Consider the following 16,639-nt stretch of genomic DNA (forward strand, 5'->3'; position numbering starts at 1 on the left):
TGACCAACATATTGAATTTAATTATTCTTTATTAGACATTTTCAAATTTTTCTTTGATATAGAGTCCGGTAATTGAATATGAGATAAAGAAAAGCATTCATCCAGACAGTCGTTCAATGCAGCTATGAGTGATTGTTGTAGAGAGACACATGTTGCGAATGGAAGAGGACAATATTACAAACCGTTTAAGAGGAAAGTAGGCGTCTGAGAAATTTATTAAAGGTTTTATGCTTCCACCGGAAAATATATTCCATCGGGAATTCGTAATGATTTCTGGCACGAAAATGTGCAGATGGCATCTAGTGAATTTTGAAACTACATTCAGAAACCAGATGCTTTAACACATTGTTGCTCTAAGAATGGGTGTGTGGTTCAGAAACTCCCTTTGCAACAACGCCGTTTCGGGTTCAGTCTCATTGTGCGGAATCTTAGATAGATGTTTCTACTATAGTCCTCGTCCGCCCGTGCAATGCTTTGGCTAAAAAGCAACTTGTAAAAGCAAACCGGTAAATTTAGTAAAAGGAAACTGTGTGTTAGCCTGGGCCTGTGTGCATGTGCGCATGTGTGTGTGTGTGTGTGTGTGTGTGTGTGTGTGTGTGTGTGTGTGTGTGTGTGTGTGTCTGTGTGTGTGTGTATATGTGTGTGTGTGCGCGCGCATTCGCGTGCAGTATTATCTCTGTAGTACAACTAAAACCACTATATCGACCAAATCAACACGGGAGTCCAGCATTCTTAGCGAAAGTAAGAAGAGATGAAATATTAACATGGGGAATAACTCTTGCTTCATATTCTAGGATTGCTTTCCCTTGCAAAATTCCCATACGTTGCTGTCACACTAGTCTATGCATGCACACACACACACAAGCAAACACACACACGCACACACACACATATTCATATATGCATATTCACATTCAATTCCAACTGTGTTTGTTTGATATTTCTGAAAGTATAACGCTAAAGTTGGGGACAGTAAGTTCGTATCGCAGCTGATATTGAAGGGAATTATTTTTTAGTGAATGGAAATGTGGCATGTAAACCATAAAGGATAAGAAGACGGGTGACAGACAACGTAACTTGTCAGAAAGCATAAAACATTATCCTTTGAATATAAGTGGCAAAGAGAGGCGACAAGATCTTGTGGCAGTAGTTGTACTGTCTTTTGTATTGGGTCCGACACATTCAATCACATGAGCCTCTCTTGTTTTCTTCTGTATATAAGCATTCGTGTTGGTATGTGCGCGTATATTGTAAGTGGTATACGTGTTGAGTGTGTGTGAGTGTGTGTGCGAGTGTGTGTGTGTGTGTGAGCGAGAGAGAGTGAGAGAGAGAGAGTGCGCGCATGTGAGTATGTCGTTGTCTGTAGCAACGTGACCAGCTTACCTTTGTTAGTAGATGTTAGCAGATACACAATAACAAATCTCTCCGTTTATTTATTCATTAAACCTTTATAAGAAAAAGCCCGACAATATCTTTGCCATTCATTTCATTATTGTAAGATCTCGGGAGTTCTGCAAAGATCGTATTCTCTACATCACATTCGTCGTCTTCAAGATGCATGTGTTCATTCTTTTCTAATCTAGGTAGAAGGTCCGAAATTTTGGAGGAGGGGGATAGTCAATTAGATCGACTACAGTAAGCAACTGGTGCTTAATTTATCGGTCCCGAAAGGATGAAAGGCAAAGTCAACCTCGGCAGAGTTTGAACTCAGAACGTAAAGACAGATAAAATACCACTAATTTTGATAAACTACAATTACCCAGAAAGCAGAATAAATCTCCCCCCAGCGGAGATTGAAATTTAAATGGAACTTGCAACAAAGTAAGCTTCAGCAGAATATTTCATAAAAAAAACTTTGCTCATTATTGACAATAGAGTTCGGAATCAATTTGGTATTTACGAGTAAAAGGTGAAAGTACCGGATATGTTTTGGTTTCGTTCGATCTCTTCTTCGGAGCATACTCTATCTAGTTGGTAACACTATTATGATTAATATTTATAATTATATTCGCGTATAAACCATGTAGGATGCTGTCTAATACACGTCTATAGTTATTGATTACCTGATGTCAAAATCAACACTGGGTTCATTTCTAGAATTGCTCGGTGCCCGTGGAGCTTATTCGAATTGATCACAGACAGATTCTTTATTCACGAAAGATTCTTTATTCAAATACACTGCAATTGTTTTGAGTTATTCTGCATCTGTACCTCACAGGTAAGATGCTGTGCAAACATTTATCTTGTAACAGAAGCACCGATTGCGTAACCGCAGGTGACTTTCTAAACAAATATCTCGCTCTTTCTTCTCTCAATTTCTTGTGAGAACTGCTAGAGTGTAGTAGACAACCAACACTTATATCTTAATAGAGTTGGGTGAAGGGAATAAAAGGTGAGATAATTTTTTAAAAAGTCACCAGATGACACGCAGTCGTCAATTGTCATACAAGATAATTAATAGAAACATCATCTCACCTGTAAGGTACAGGTGGAGAAGGTGTCAGGATACAGAAAAACTGTAGCATATTTTGATAAATAGCCTCGTGAATTTCATTTTCTCTTTTCTCATATATATATATATATATATATATATATATATATATATATATATGTGTGTGTGTGTGTGTGTGTGTGTGTGTGTGTGTGCGTGTGTATGTGTGTGTGTGTGTGTAAATAAATGTTCATGTTGATTTAAAATATTTAACCAAACAATCTAATGTAGCTGTTATTTTTGGTACAACACGTGTTATGTCTGCGGTAGTTTTCTTTCATGTAAATAAATATTTATGGTAATTTAAAAGATTTATCCAAATTCGTTGTATGTACATAGTTTTTGGAATGTAGGGTCATTCATACTTTTTTAATCTATATGGTTGTATATTGGAATAACAGAATATTCTTTAGTGGTTATCAATGTAATTCTGTATTATTACTTTCCATATTTTCTATATGTGTATTGGCGTGTATAGTTTGAGTTTTGCTTAGAGTATATTGTAAAAGTGAAAGGATTTTGTCTATTTATTTCGACTGTCCACCTGCGACTGTGATTAAATTGACTAGGAACACTGTACGCGATGAATATCGAATACCAGATAATCTTAAACTTCATATTTAAGCTGCATTAAATTTTGGTAAGTTTACCTTTACCTTTTCTGAGTTACTTGAAAGGGGATATTCCATTTCCTCTCCTCTATTTGTTAATACCTTTGTTTACCGACCAATGCGTTATTTCACTTTAAGGATGCTCATTTACCCATTCATTATATTTCGACTGTTGTCCATTGTTTCAAATACGTTTTAGCATTATCGTCCAAGGCCTTTTTAAACAATCACATATGATTCGTCCCAAAGAATCAACCTTTAAATAAGAGTTTTGCTTCCACTAGCGAAAGCTATTCTTATCTTTAAGAAACCTCCATACCAATTTAACTTTATGCAACATTCGCTGTTACTTTATGCGCAGGGTATGTGAGAATAGATAATAAAGGAGCTTTTGTTAGCTTATAATAGAATCGTTGATCACTTGGTACACTAAAACCCATTTTCCTTTTCCAGACAATACAAGCATACCATCTAAAAAGCGCGTACGCATTAGCCGATAGTCTTCTGCAGTGGCAAGGCATCAGTGCTGGCAGGTTAAGAAGACTCAGGACCAGAGGTCCTGTAGACTGTTGAAAAAATCTGCCGCTGCTAGAGCTGCAATTACTCCAGAGCAGTGTGAAACCTATCGAGTGCCTGCTGCTGACGAAAGGGCCGCAGAAACCCCACAAAAGTACTATCCGTCGGGCACACAATGCCGCATCTACTTCTGCCACAAAGGCCGAAAATACCTCAGAAGAGAGTGCTATCAGTCAGGCGCGCAACGCTGCTTCCACTTCTGCCGGAGATTGGTAGATGATGATTACTGTCGGATGATGAGACTTCAGTGTAATGTTCACCGGAAGGGTCTTGCCCATGGTTATTGGAAGCCATCGAGAAATCGATGGGCATCAAAGGCACTCAACTATGATCCTAACGGGGATTACGTCACTCACCGAGAGACTATTACGGAGGATGTGTCGGCAATATGTCCATCTTGCAAGGCCCTCAAGTGGGTTGGAGAATCCAATGGCATATGCTGCTCAAACAGAAAGGATCGCTTGTCTGGCCTGCAAAGCACTCCTCAGCCTTTGCAGCAATTTATACAGGAAATTCGCACTTATAACTCTACCTTCCAGATGACAAGTTTCGGTCACAAACCCATTCATGAAGACTCCTATATGACAAAGTTCAAAATTCAGGGCCAAACCTATCATCTTCCTGTCAGCAACGCTGAACACCGATTCCTTTAAATTTACTTGATGCGAGATACCACTGAGCAAATGGCTCGCCGAGCTCAGGTAATACCTGGAACAAAATTGCCTCTTTTAAATGAACTTCAGGAAATGCTCAACACCCCTAAACCGATATGTGAGGGACTTTAAAACTGCTATGCAATGCCGACATGCAGGCGTGCCCAACTTCGAAGTTATCATGAGGACTGACCGAATGCCTATCGGAGAGCACCAAGGATATTTTAACCAGCCACAAGTTGATGAAAATGGATGATGGAGCCACACCGTTGATTACATGTCTATCTCCTTCACCAATACATCGACACGTTTTTTCATGTCAACTCTTTAGCTGCTGTTTCGACACACCGACGTGGGACGGTGCAGATTGGCGTGGGATGGTTCGCAAGAGTTTACATCCTCATGGTGTGGACAACATACTGACTTTGGTCTAGTAGCTAAAAACTCGAATATAATGCAATTATTCTCACATTTTCATTGTGCGTTGTGGGCGGACATGATTCTTTTTAGTCCTTCATGATAGCTCATTAATGACTGCCGTTTTATGCAGGGGGACAACTCTCAGTAAACTCTCTTCTCACAATAAGACTCATGTTGGTTATTTTGAGTACATATATAAGTGTATCCTGCTCACTTTTACGTCTTTACAACTTCACAATTATCTGTCTGCCTTTCAATGCGACAACTTTTCACTAGGAACTGCTAAAGATTCAAAGCAATATTCTTGAACTGAAGTCAAACTTCATTCTTCTTTACCTGAAGTCGATTTCAAAGTGGCTATAAACTGTAAGCACGTAGCAAATACATTCCTTTAACTGTATTTTCTCAAGTAGGTATTATATTGCCATTTTTGAACGCATCAATAATAGCTCCCTTTGATGTTGAATAAAATAAACTCTCAGAGGGAGAGTTTCATCTTCTTCCTTCAGCTTCCTTATACCATTTATGTGGCTGATTTTGACAAGAAATTTCACTTTTATGTCAAACAACTATATATTGTAGTCATTATCCGTAATCTTACTCCCAAAATACTTCAGTAGCTCTATGTTGCATCGCTTGCAAACTTATATGTTCTATGATCAATAAAGTGTAACAACCTTCACAATAACCAGCCTTCAATATGGTTTCCTGTTCCTAGGTTAACCGGAAACATAGATAGCCGTGCTGCTCATACACCTCGGTAGATCAATTAGTTGGTGAAAGAAATACCACCAAAGTAACTTAAACCGTCCGAAGGACACATCTTATATAAATAACAAATGTTTCCACTTCATTTATAAAACCAAGTTTTCAAGAATAATAAAATCCAGTTTAAATATAATGAGTATCCATCAGATCACGAAAAGTAGCAATTGAAAATTGTATAACTGCTAACGCATAATAAAAACCCACTTTTTGAGAACGAACTTAATCATAAAGAAATAATCTGAAATAATGTAAATACCTAAATTTAATTCTATTAGTATCTAGTTCTATAACCGATTTATTTTCATAATACACACATTCGTATATACATGTTTATATATATTTATATATATACACATGTACACTCAACAATTTATGTATATATACATACACAAACACGTACGTATACATACATGCATAGTCACATTCACAAGTTTACTTATTCATCTCTCTTTTTACAATATGCATACATATACAATTCTATACACATGTATATATATTTATGATAAAACATTCTTGTATACATAAATTCAAATCTAAATAAGAGAATTTATATCTAGATAAAAGAATTTCTAATATACGTCCAGCTTCCAATGTTTTAAAGTTATAGTAAGATTCAGTTGAATTAGGTACTTAAGTTACGGCACCAAGTCAGCCCTGTATTATCCGTACAACCCGAAGCAAGGTGAATAAAATAAAGATAATGGATCCGCTCAAAACGGTCGTACTGTATTAATAATTGACATCCTGTTAGTTATTTTCATTATATATATAGATAGATAGACATACAGACAGATAGAAAGATAGATAAAGAGATAGATAGATAAAATCAGGAACTTTGCCAGCATTTGCAATATATAAATAGTTCTAATTTCAGGTATCAGGTTATGGTGTTGAAATGATTTTATTGCTGCCAGATTGAAACTATCCAATATCGAATATTTTTTAACAGAGTCTGACGCGGGGTTCATAAAAGAACAATATATTTGCGATGACGTGTTCTGGTGAACAAACTGTAAAATAAAACAAGTATTCAAATTTAATTTACATTGAAATATATTCAGTGGGGACAAAAATATTCGTCTTTAGGATTTCGAAATATTAATATAGTAAAAGAATATAAGGCAGTGACATGGCGCAATCGTTGCCATGACGGAAACAATACTTGGCAGCATTTTGTCCGGCATCATATTTTGACCTTAAATTCTGCCGAGATCGACTCCGTAAATTGGAAAAGCGAAGAAGAGATTTCATCGATTTTTAAACATTATTGGATTCTCATCAGAGGTATCAACATCAATTTTACAGAAATAAATCAGTCAATCTATTTATATACTCAACAATTCCAGTTACTACCTGGAAATGAAGCTACATATTTACATGATGTGCTAATATTTATTTAATATCAACGGCCGGTCAAAGGGAATCTCAGTCTACACTCTATCGAGATATGATATAATATGTAACACACACACACAAAACACTGAGACATACGCACATACACATCCACAACATAGAGTTATTACGCACATACACACCCAAAACACAGAGACATATGCATATCGATATACACACTGGCACACGCATTCGTGTACACACCCACCCACTGGCTAACACACACATAGATAGATAGATAGATAGATAGATAGATAGATAGATAGATAGATAGATAGATGTAGTCTGTTCAAGAATAGAGGTGTTGCTATCGCAGTTTTTCCTTTCATTACGATCTGTGAACTACTGTTAGTAATAAACTTCAAGAATTCAGTTTCCTATACATTGATATGAGTCTAAGTATAGGCAAATTTAAGTCGTACCAGAAACCATATGCGGATATTTCCTATATTCATATAGGCTCTAACCACTCACCATCAATTATCAAAAATTAGTTAATAGCATTTATAGGCGTGTCTCTAATCTATACACTGGTAAATCTATTTTCAAAAGGCTGCCCCATACTATGACACCGTTTTAGAAAGGGCCAACTTGAAGACTATTATAACTTAAATAGAACCAAATGTACATAGAAATGAAGACGGAGATTTCATGGTACAATACCTCGTATAGTATAAATTTTGCCACGAACATAGCTAGAAAATTCCTGAAATTCATCGACAACCACTTACTTCCCTCACTTCACTCACATAAGTACTAAAGTTCTTTAATATAAATACAGCCAACGTTAGCTATGGTTGCTTCCTGAATGTAGAGCAAATCATTTTCAAACATAAACTGGAAAATTAGTGAATCCCCCAGTGATCTTGTAATCGTAGACTTCTGGACACCTGTCCACTGATACCACACATATATACATATATATGTATATATGTATATATGTATATATGTATGTATATATATATATATATATATATATATATATATATATATATATATATATATATATATATATATATATATATATATATGCATATGAATTTAGGACCTTCTGTATCCTGTCTCCCGTTGACTTGCACACTAGGTATACGTTATACGTTTTTTACCTGTCGTTTGTTTATTTACAATTATTTTTTTTCATTTATTAAGTAACAGAACGCAACATGACCTGGCTTCTTGCAACGGTAAGTTATTTATATATCCATGCAACTTTCTTTCTTGTCTTCAATCTATTTTCCCCCTCACCATCTTACTACTGTTTCTAGGCTTTCCACTTTTTGTTTTATTTCTCTCCAGCCCTCTAACTTGGATTTCTAAATTTTCTCCTTTCCCACTTCATCCCTACCGTTGTTTTCTCTCAATTGCTCTCTCAGTCCCTCTCTCTTGCTCTATTTCTCCTCTACTTGCTGCTAAGACGTGGAAGCGCAATGGCCCAGTGGCTAGGGCAGCGGACTCGCGATCATAGGATCGTGGTTTCGATTCCCAGACCGGGCATTGTGAGTGTTTATTGAGCAAAAGCACCTAAAGCTCCACGAGGCTCCGGCAGGGGATGGTGGTGAACCCTGCTGTACTCTTTCACCACAACTTTCTCTCACTCTTACTTCCTGTTTCTGTTGTGCCTGTATTTCAAAGGGTCAGCCTTGTCACACTGTGTCACACTGAATATCCCCGAGAACTACGTTAAGGGTACACGTGTCTGTGGAGTGCTCAGCATTTGCACGTTAATTTCACGAGCAGGCTGTTCCGTTGATCGGATCAACTGGAACCCACGTCGTCGTAAGCGATGAAGTGCCAACCACGCTGCTGAGACGTTATCCGTGGCCATCTTTCTTTTCTTTCTCTCCCTTGTTTACACCGGTTCGATAACTGAACAGTCGTAAGGTCTCTGTGTCTCACTGTCTTGCTGTTTCCTGTTTTTTATATCTTTTAGGATGGCTTCTAAGCGTTACAGATCATTCTTGTGTTTTGACCCTGAGGCTATATTTTGTTCGTTTCTTATTTATTTCATCTTTGTCTATTATCTTAAATCAATTTTATTCACTTTCGTTAGTCCACTCTGCATGTTTTTGTTTACTCTCGGCCCTATATTCTGCGCGACTTTCGCGGGCACCGCCAGCATGGGAGATTCTCAGTCTTATCATTAATGATGCAAAACTAAGTAATACCATCTGGTTGATAACTGATAATTTTCTCTGTCTGTCTCCCTTCCGGTTCTACACTCAGTTTACGTTGTACGTCTTTTAACTGTCGTTTGTTTATTTACAATACAATTTTCATGTATTATCTATCTATCTATCTATCTATCTATCTGTGTGTGTGTGTGCGTGCGTATGTGTGTGTGTGCGTGCGTGTGTATGTGTGTGTATAGATAGATAGCTAGATAGATCGCGTGCAGCATTCAGTCGGTAACGACGACGAGGGTTCCAGTTGATTCGATCAATAGAAAAGGCTGCTCGTGAAATTAACGTGAAAGTGGCTGAGCACTCTATGGACACGTGTACTCTAAATGTAGTTCTCGGGGAGATTCAGCGTGACACAGTGTGACAAGGCAAGCCTCTTTGAAATACAGGTACAACAGAAACAACAAGAAAGAATGAGATAAAGTTATGGCGAAAGAGTACAGCAGGGCTCGGCAGCACACCCGCCGGAGCATCGTGGAGCTTTTAGGTGTTTTCGCTCAATAAACACTCACAACGCCCGGTCTGGGAATCGAAACCGCTATCCTACGACTGCGAGTCCACTGCCTTAACCACTGGGCTACTGCGCCACTACATATAAATATATACATACATATATGTGTGTGTGTGTGTGTGTGTATATGTGTATGTATATATATATATTTATGTCTTCTGTGCATATTTGATATATATATATATATATATATATATATATATATATATATATATATATATATATATATATATATATATATATATATATATATATATGTATATATATCTGTAAAAATCTGTGATACTTCTTCGGTAGCCATGATAAAAATCACAGGGCTAAAAGCAACATACAGAAAAAAGTGTAAAAAAGCTATAAGGTTAAAACACGTCTATATGCGCATATTTTCGCATGCAAGCACATACATCTATATACGCACGTACCCGCATACCTGTAATTACTGGGCCACTGAGATATATAACACGCTGCCTAAATACCAATTTTGAAGCATTAGGCCTCTCAAAACCAAAAGGGTGAAAACTCATTCGAAGACTACAGATGCAAACCGTCACTGAAACATCAGTGGAAAATGTGTAAATCCTTCCAGAAACTTTCAGTATATATAAACATGTCTAGATATGCACCTATATGCATGAGAATACATGCATACAACAAAACATTGAAATCTCCACGAATAAATGCATACATACTTACATACAATGGAGGCACAATGGCCCAGTGGTTAGGGCAGCGGACTCGCGGTCATAGGATCATGGTTTCGATTCCCAGACCGGGCGTTGTGTGTGTTTATTGAGCGAAAATACCTAAAAGCTCCACGAGGCTCTGGCAGGGGATGGTAGCGAACCCTGCTGTACTCTTTCACCACAACTTTCTCTCACACTTTCTTCCTGTTTCTGTTGTGCCTGTAATTCAAAGGGTCAGACTTGTCACACTGTGTCACGCTGAATATCCCCGAGAACTACGTTAAGGGTACACGTGTCTATCGAATGCTCAGCCTCTTGCACGTTAATTTCACGAGAAGGCTGTTCCGTTGATCGGATCAGCTGGAGCCCTCGACGTCGTAAGCGACGGAGTGCCAACAACAACAACAAACGTACATACCAAAACACACTGTTGATGTTTAAATTTCAATGAAGGAACCTCAGCTCTAGGTTAGAAACCAGCTTTTTCTCAATTTGCATGAAATCTTGAAATAATACCGAATAGTATACACACATAAATGCGCACACACACACACACACACGCACACAAACACACACACACACACGCACACACACACACACACACACACACACACACACACATAATGTAGGATGATGTTATTGATAATCTGCTAGGCTTGTGCATCTGAAATTGAAACGAAGGCCTATTGCTGTATATACATTTACAGTAAAATAGAATATACATACTTAGATTAAATAGCACACTTAGTCGCGCCTTATCATTGATAATTTCGCAGTAATATGTTACACATCTTGTTCCAATGAGACCACGCCATTTGGCTTCATGGGACATACAATTTCCTGAGGGATCTAGGCAATCTGTAAATATTATCACATTAAAGACCGATTCAAAATCTCGTTCATATATGAACACATCGCAATATATATACACCTATATAAACTTAAACAAATATACGTATATATATATATATATATATATATATATATATATATATATATATATATATATATATATATATATATATATATATATATATATGTGTATATATATGTATTTGTGTGTATGTATGTGTCAATGTATCTAGCAACCTATCTCTCTCACATTGTGTGTGTATATATACTCTTTTACTATTTTATTTGTTTCATTCATGTGACTGTGGCCATGCTGGAGCACCGCCTTTAGTCGAGCAAATCGACCCCAGGACTTTTTCCTTGTAAGCCTAGTATTTATTCTATCGGACTCTTTTTGCCGAACCGCTAAGTTACAGGGACATAAACACACCAGCATCGGTTGTCAAGCGATGTTGGGGAGACAAACACAGACACACAAACACAGACACACAAACACAAGCACAGACATAAATATATATATATATATATATATATATATACATACATATGTACGATGGGCTTCTTTCAATTTCCGTCTACCATATCCACTCACAAAACTTTGGTCGGCCCGAGGCTATAGTAGAAGACACTTGCCCAAGATGCCACGCAGTGGGACTGACCCGGAACCATGTGGTTGGTAAGCAAGCTACTTACCACACAGCCACTCCTACGCCTATATATATATATATATATATATATATATATATATATATATATATATATATATATATATATATATATATATATATATATATATATATATATATATATATATATATTTATACATACGTTAAACAAGAGGGAAAGAAAGCTTAGCTTCCTTATCAGATTACAACAAATTTAATTATACATAAAGATTTAAATTTAATTTGCCGAAATATTTTCGTTGCTTTGACTTCTATTATATTTCTATAAATATATTTATTCTTACATTCATTTCATACTTAAGTATACAGCTTATTACTATATATTACTTTCCTTTATACATTTAAGGTTTATCCGAATCGTACTTATGTTATATTTATTCGTCTAAACACTATATTTCCCACTTTATAAGATTTAGAAAAAAATTTTCTATAAAACAATACCCAACACATAGACTCAACACATAAAAATAAAAATGTGTAATGGTATATATTTTCTACTTCTGACAAAGTTTAACTGTGGAATGATTTAACTATCTTAATCAATTTTTAAAGTCTGATTCGAAACAGCTGTCAGGGATTATGTTTATTTTTGTAATTAGTAAATATAATTATTAATTGATTTGTCTCTATTTACCTTTTTCCGCCTAGGCATATATATACATATCTATCTATATATATGTGTGCGTGCATATATATATATATATATATATATATATATATATATATATATGGGAGAATTTACGAAAAAAACAAAAAACAGACGAGGACAGGTGGTGTAAACAACAAATGGATGTATTAGTTTAACGCTCGGGAATAGAGAAAGTCTTTTACGTTTCGAGCTACGCTCTTCAACAGAAAGAAATAAGGAGAAAAACAAGGAGAAAAACATAAATGTAGTGGTCAGCGATCTATCATGGCGACTGCCTGACAGAAAGTTCACACAAGAGAGCTAAGAAAAAGGGGAATAACATACCCCCCCGCACACATATATAATACTCGCACAAACGTATATATAGGTCCATTTTTTCATTTAGTTAATTTCCATGGGTTCCCCTAGTTTTAAATATTTGAAAAATTATGCATAGTTGATACCAACTACACCAATACGTTCTTTTATGTTTTATCTTTTACCTACTTCCGTCCTCAGTCTGCGGGATGGCTGGGGAACTGTCTAGAAGAGTTTTGGTCGAATCACTCGGCATAATTCCTTGTTTTTAAGCTTGGTAACCGCAAAATTACGGTGATATGGACACATCAACACATGTTTTGAAGCGATGGAGAGAGGGTACAGACACAGACAAATACTCGCGCTCACACGTACGCATACACACTGATACACACACACACACACACACACACACACACACATATCCGACGAAGATATAGTAGGAAACACTTCCCCAAAATGTCATGCAGTGTGACTGAACCCGGAACCATGTGGTTGGTAAGCAAGTTCCTTACCATGAAGCTATGCTTGCGCCTATATGATACTGGATGTAAAATATGTGAGAACATATACTATTTATATTTACTTACACAGTCTCTTAATGTCAGCGTAAGTTCCTCTGCATTCTAGAAGAATACAATCATATGTCTTTCTGATAATGACAGTTTGGTTGGGACAGAAGCATTTATCTGCATACAAACATCCTTTGCAATCTGGAGGTAACAGTAACATACGATGCTTATTTATCAATTATAAATTCAAGGACCGATCATTTATAGACAGAGGAGATGGAGTATTAACTACTTTCATTTGTAGATTATTGAAACTAAGAGCTTCAATATTATATTAATTCACTAAAATATTAAATTAGACCTCTTGATTTTATGTCATATTATATCATATAATCGGCCCAATGACGAGGATAGTCGTATAACATACAGACATTGATATATATATATATATATATATATATATATATATATATATATATATATATATATATATATATATATATATATATATATGTATACATATATATCAATAATAAGGTTACGAAAAGGTATCAGAGAAGTCATGTATTTGAATTTGATCACTAAAAGGAAGCTTACTAAATGTCATGAATCACTATATGCAAAGTGGGAAGAAAAAAAACCGATGGATTGTATCCATGAATATGCAATGCGTTCCGGTATATTCGAACCTGAGTACGTTGATTGCTGATGTTTTTCCTCACTGGACAACAACCTCTCCTTTACTACCACTGTTTTTATCAAACACGGTTCATTAACACGAGGGTTTCTGAGGACAGCTCATGTTAGATTCATTGGCCACGTTGTGTTTTTGGTTGACCGGACACCGCGATGTGGAATCATCGGCTATACCACAACCTTCTTAGTAATGAATCGATTGTGTTGTGTTATGAAAACCTATACGTTGTAAAAGAGAAATTGTCCCCCTGAGTCAAAATATTTTAGCGAATAACACATTCACTTTCGAATTTACCGGAGTTAGTTAAAAAATAAATATGCAAGTCTCCGTAAGCAAATGTTAGTGGTAGATTGAGACAAAGAATCATTGTATTCAAAGCCAGTATTTCATAAGGAGGAATTTCAACCATGTTTCGTGGTCTGCTACCACAACAGCTCCTTTATAGGATCCAGTTAGCTCAAGACATCATCAGGAGGAACCACGTCCGGTTTCGGCCCCTACTCCTCTACCGTTTTGACGTGGCGGGGCCACCCCCTTTCGGAGGTGTCTTCAGCTCTGGTGTTGGGTGCATGTCTTCTTTCACTGTTTGTGACTGTTCTAATTCAACTGTGGAATGTCCCTCGCTATGGTTATTTTCCAGGAGGTTCTGGCCACACGTCTTACGGTTCATCAACCCGCGTTGTTGAATTACTTTCTTCTGGAATTAAATAGAGAATGCCCTGGACTGACGACATAATATTTTTGTGTAGGTTATTTAACAGAACTAAAAGTGATACATAATTCACAAAAGATAAAAACGTACCGGTAGTATTGTTTGTAGTTCCATAAAAACTATAAAAAAACATAAAGCAATGTGGATTAGAATTGCAGCTAAAGAAATAGTTAATGGTTGCCTTCTTTTTCGGCCATTTTAGCTTTTTTTACAAGCTTGTTACTAAGTCAGATTTTCTAGTGAAATGCGTAAAATTAGCGAATTCGTCCTGGTGGGATAATGGGTTCGAAACATTGTTTCAGAAATATCTGATGATTTAAGATATTGGAATTCATCACAGGAAATAGAGCGAGTGTACTTAAACGAAGAACGAAGCAGTTATTAGATTACTGCATCAAATAAATATTTTAGAATGTAAAGGGAATTGGTACTTACGCTTAGGTATAGCAGCTGTCACAAGAACATTAGATAGGATTAGATTTCGGAATAACATAAGACTAGAAAAAAAGACTAAACCAGAACACAAAACTGAATGTGTAAACATCTGTAAGAAAAAAAGGAAGAAGCAAAAGCTGTCATTAAATATTGGATATTTTCATATCATGAATGATGACGTATTTTTTTATGAAATGTGGCTCTTATGTATGGTTAAGACATTATATGTTGGACTTTATAATCTTCAATATTTGAATACATTGAATGCATGAAATCATTTGAAAACATAAGTGTAGTATATTATTCCAAGTCAATTCTGATTTACTCTCTCTTCAAAAATGGAACTTGTAACTTCTATTATCATTTGCTATGGATTGTCAGCGAATCTTCATCTATGGAACCGCTGATGAATTTCATCTTTTAGATAAATTTATTACTTTTTTGATCATGGAACTACCAAACGCATAGACTTCTCATTCTGGTCTTTCCTTCATATCAAGTTGAACCAGCAAGTATTAATATCCTTGATTGCTGATATTCTTCGTTTGTATGCTTGTCACTTCTCTCTCCTCGACAATAGAATACCAGGAAACCTAACTCAATATTTTGATCCACATGCTTGGCCACTCAAGAAACAATTGTAAGATACTTTAACCTTTTATCACAACTACTCTGCACTACGCTTGTATTCTCTATTAAAACCAAATGTTTTTCGAGTGATACCAAATCTTTCCCCTTTAATTTTCTATTTCAATCGATATCCACACGTTCAATGAGTAACAACTTATAGCCACCTTTGATAGCCACTCTCAGTGCCACATGTTCAAGTTGCAATTAAAGTGTTAGGGTGAGGCCAAACTCATAATACATAACGATTACACTGCGTCGTTTGACGAAAACTTGTAAATGCTCTCTTCCTATACATATATATATATATTTCCATGATCAAAGAATTAATAAGTTATATCTAAAATATGAAATCCATTAGTAGTTCCATAAGTGAAGATCTGATGACAGTCCATGGCTAAAGATAATGGAAGACACTAGTTCAATTTTTTAATAGGGATTGAATTAGAATTGATTTGGAATAATAATAATAATAATAATAATAATAACAATACATTCTACGCAAAACACTTTCAATACAGTAAACATAAGAGCACCACAGCAAACCACAGCACATACCCAAGGCGCACAGAGCTGCGCTCGGTAGTGAAGTGAAAGCACGTTATAATAATAATAATAATAATAATAATAATAATATCGGAAGGCATGCCGTCCACAAGAATTTAAATAAGAGACGATCCAGTCTGGTCAAGCAGTAACCGAGACAAGGCACGACGATCAGGCGATAGATGATAACAGAGATGTAAACATTCGCCACCTATGTCCGACCTTTCAGGGACAGCTTTCTTTCAGTCAATGTCTGGGTGAGACTGGCCACCCTGTTCGCCACTTCGTTCCAGTCCTTATCAACTTGCAGGCCTGGAACAAACCAGACCCCGAGCACTTTA

The 16,639-nt window shown here is 36.3% G+C and overlaps 1 protein-coding gene across 2 annotated transcripts in view; it reads right to left on the bottom strand.

The window, feature by feature from the left end:
- Positions 1-6,396: 6,396 nt before the first annotated feature.
- Positions 6,397-16,639, bottom strand: part of LOC149134942 (uncharacterized) — a 12,673-nt gene continuing 2,430 nt past the window's right edge. Inside the window, exons 2-5 of one of the 2 annotated variants that reach the window (XM_089353424.1) lie at positions 15,126-15,234; positions 13,360-13,482; positions 11,012-11,143; positions 6,397-6,529 (exon numbers count right to left, since the gene is read on the bottom strand). In XM_089353424.1, coding sequence (XP_089209550.1) covers positions 6,462-6,529; positions 11,012-11,143; positions 13,360-13,482; positions 15,126-15,234 — 432 coding nt within the window. In that variant the 3' untranslated portion in view covers positions 6,397-6,461. The remainder of the gene's footprint in view (positions 6,530-11,011; positions 11,144-13,359; positions 13,483-15,125; positions 15,235-16,639) is intronic. The other variant, XM_089353425.1, reaches the window with a different exon arrangement.

The sequence above is a fragment of the Octopus bimaculoides genome, chromosome 6 (genome assembly GCF_046866305.1).
Source record: "Octopus bimaculoides isolate indiv1 chromosome 6, ASM4686630v1, whole genome shotgun sequence".
NCBI classification, from domain to species: Eukaryota; Metazoa; Mollusca; class Cephalopoda; order Octopoda; family Octopodidae; genus Octopus; species Octopus bimaculoides.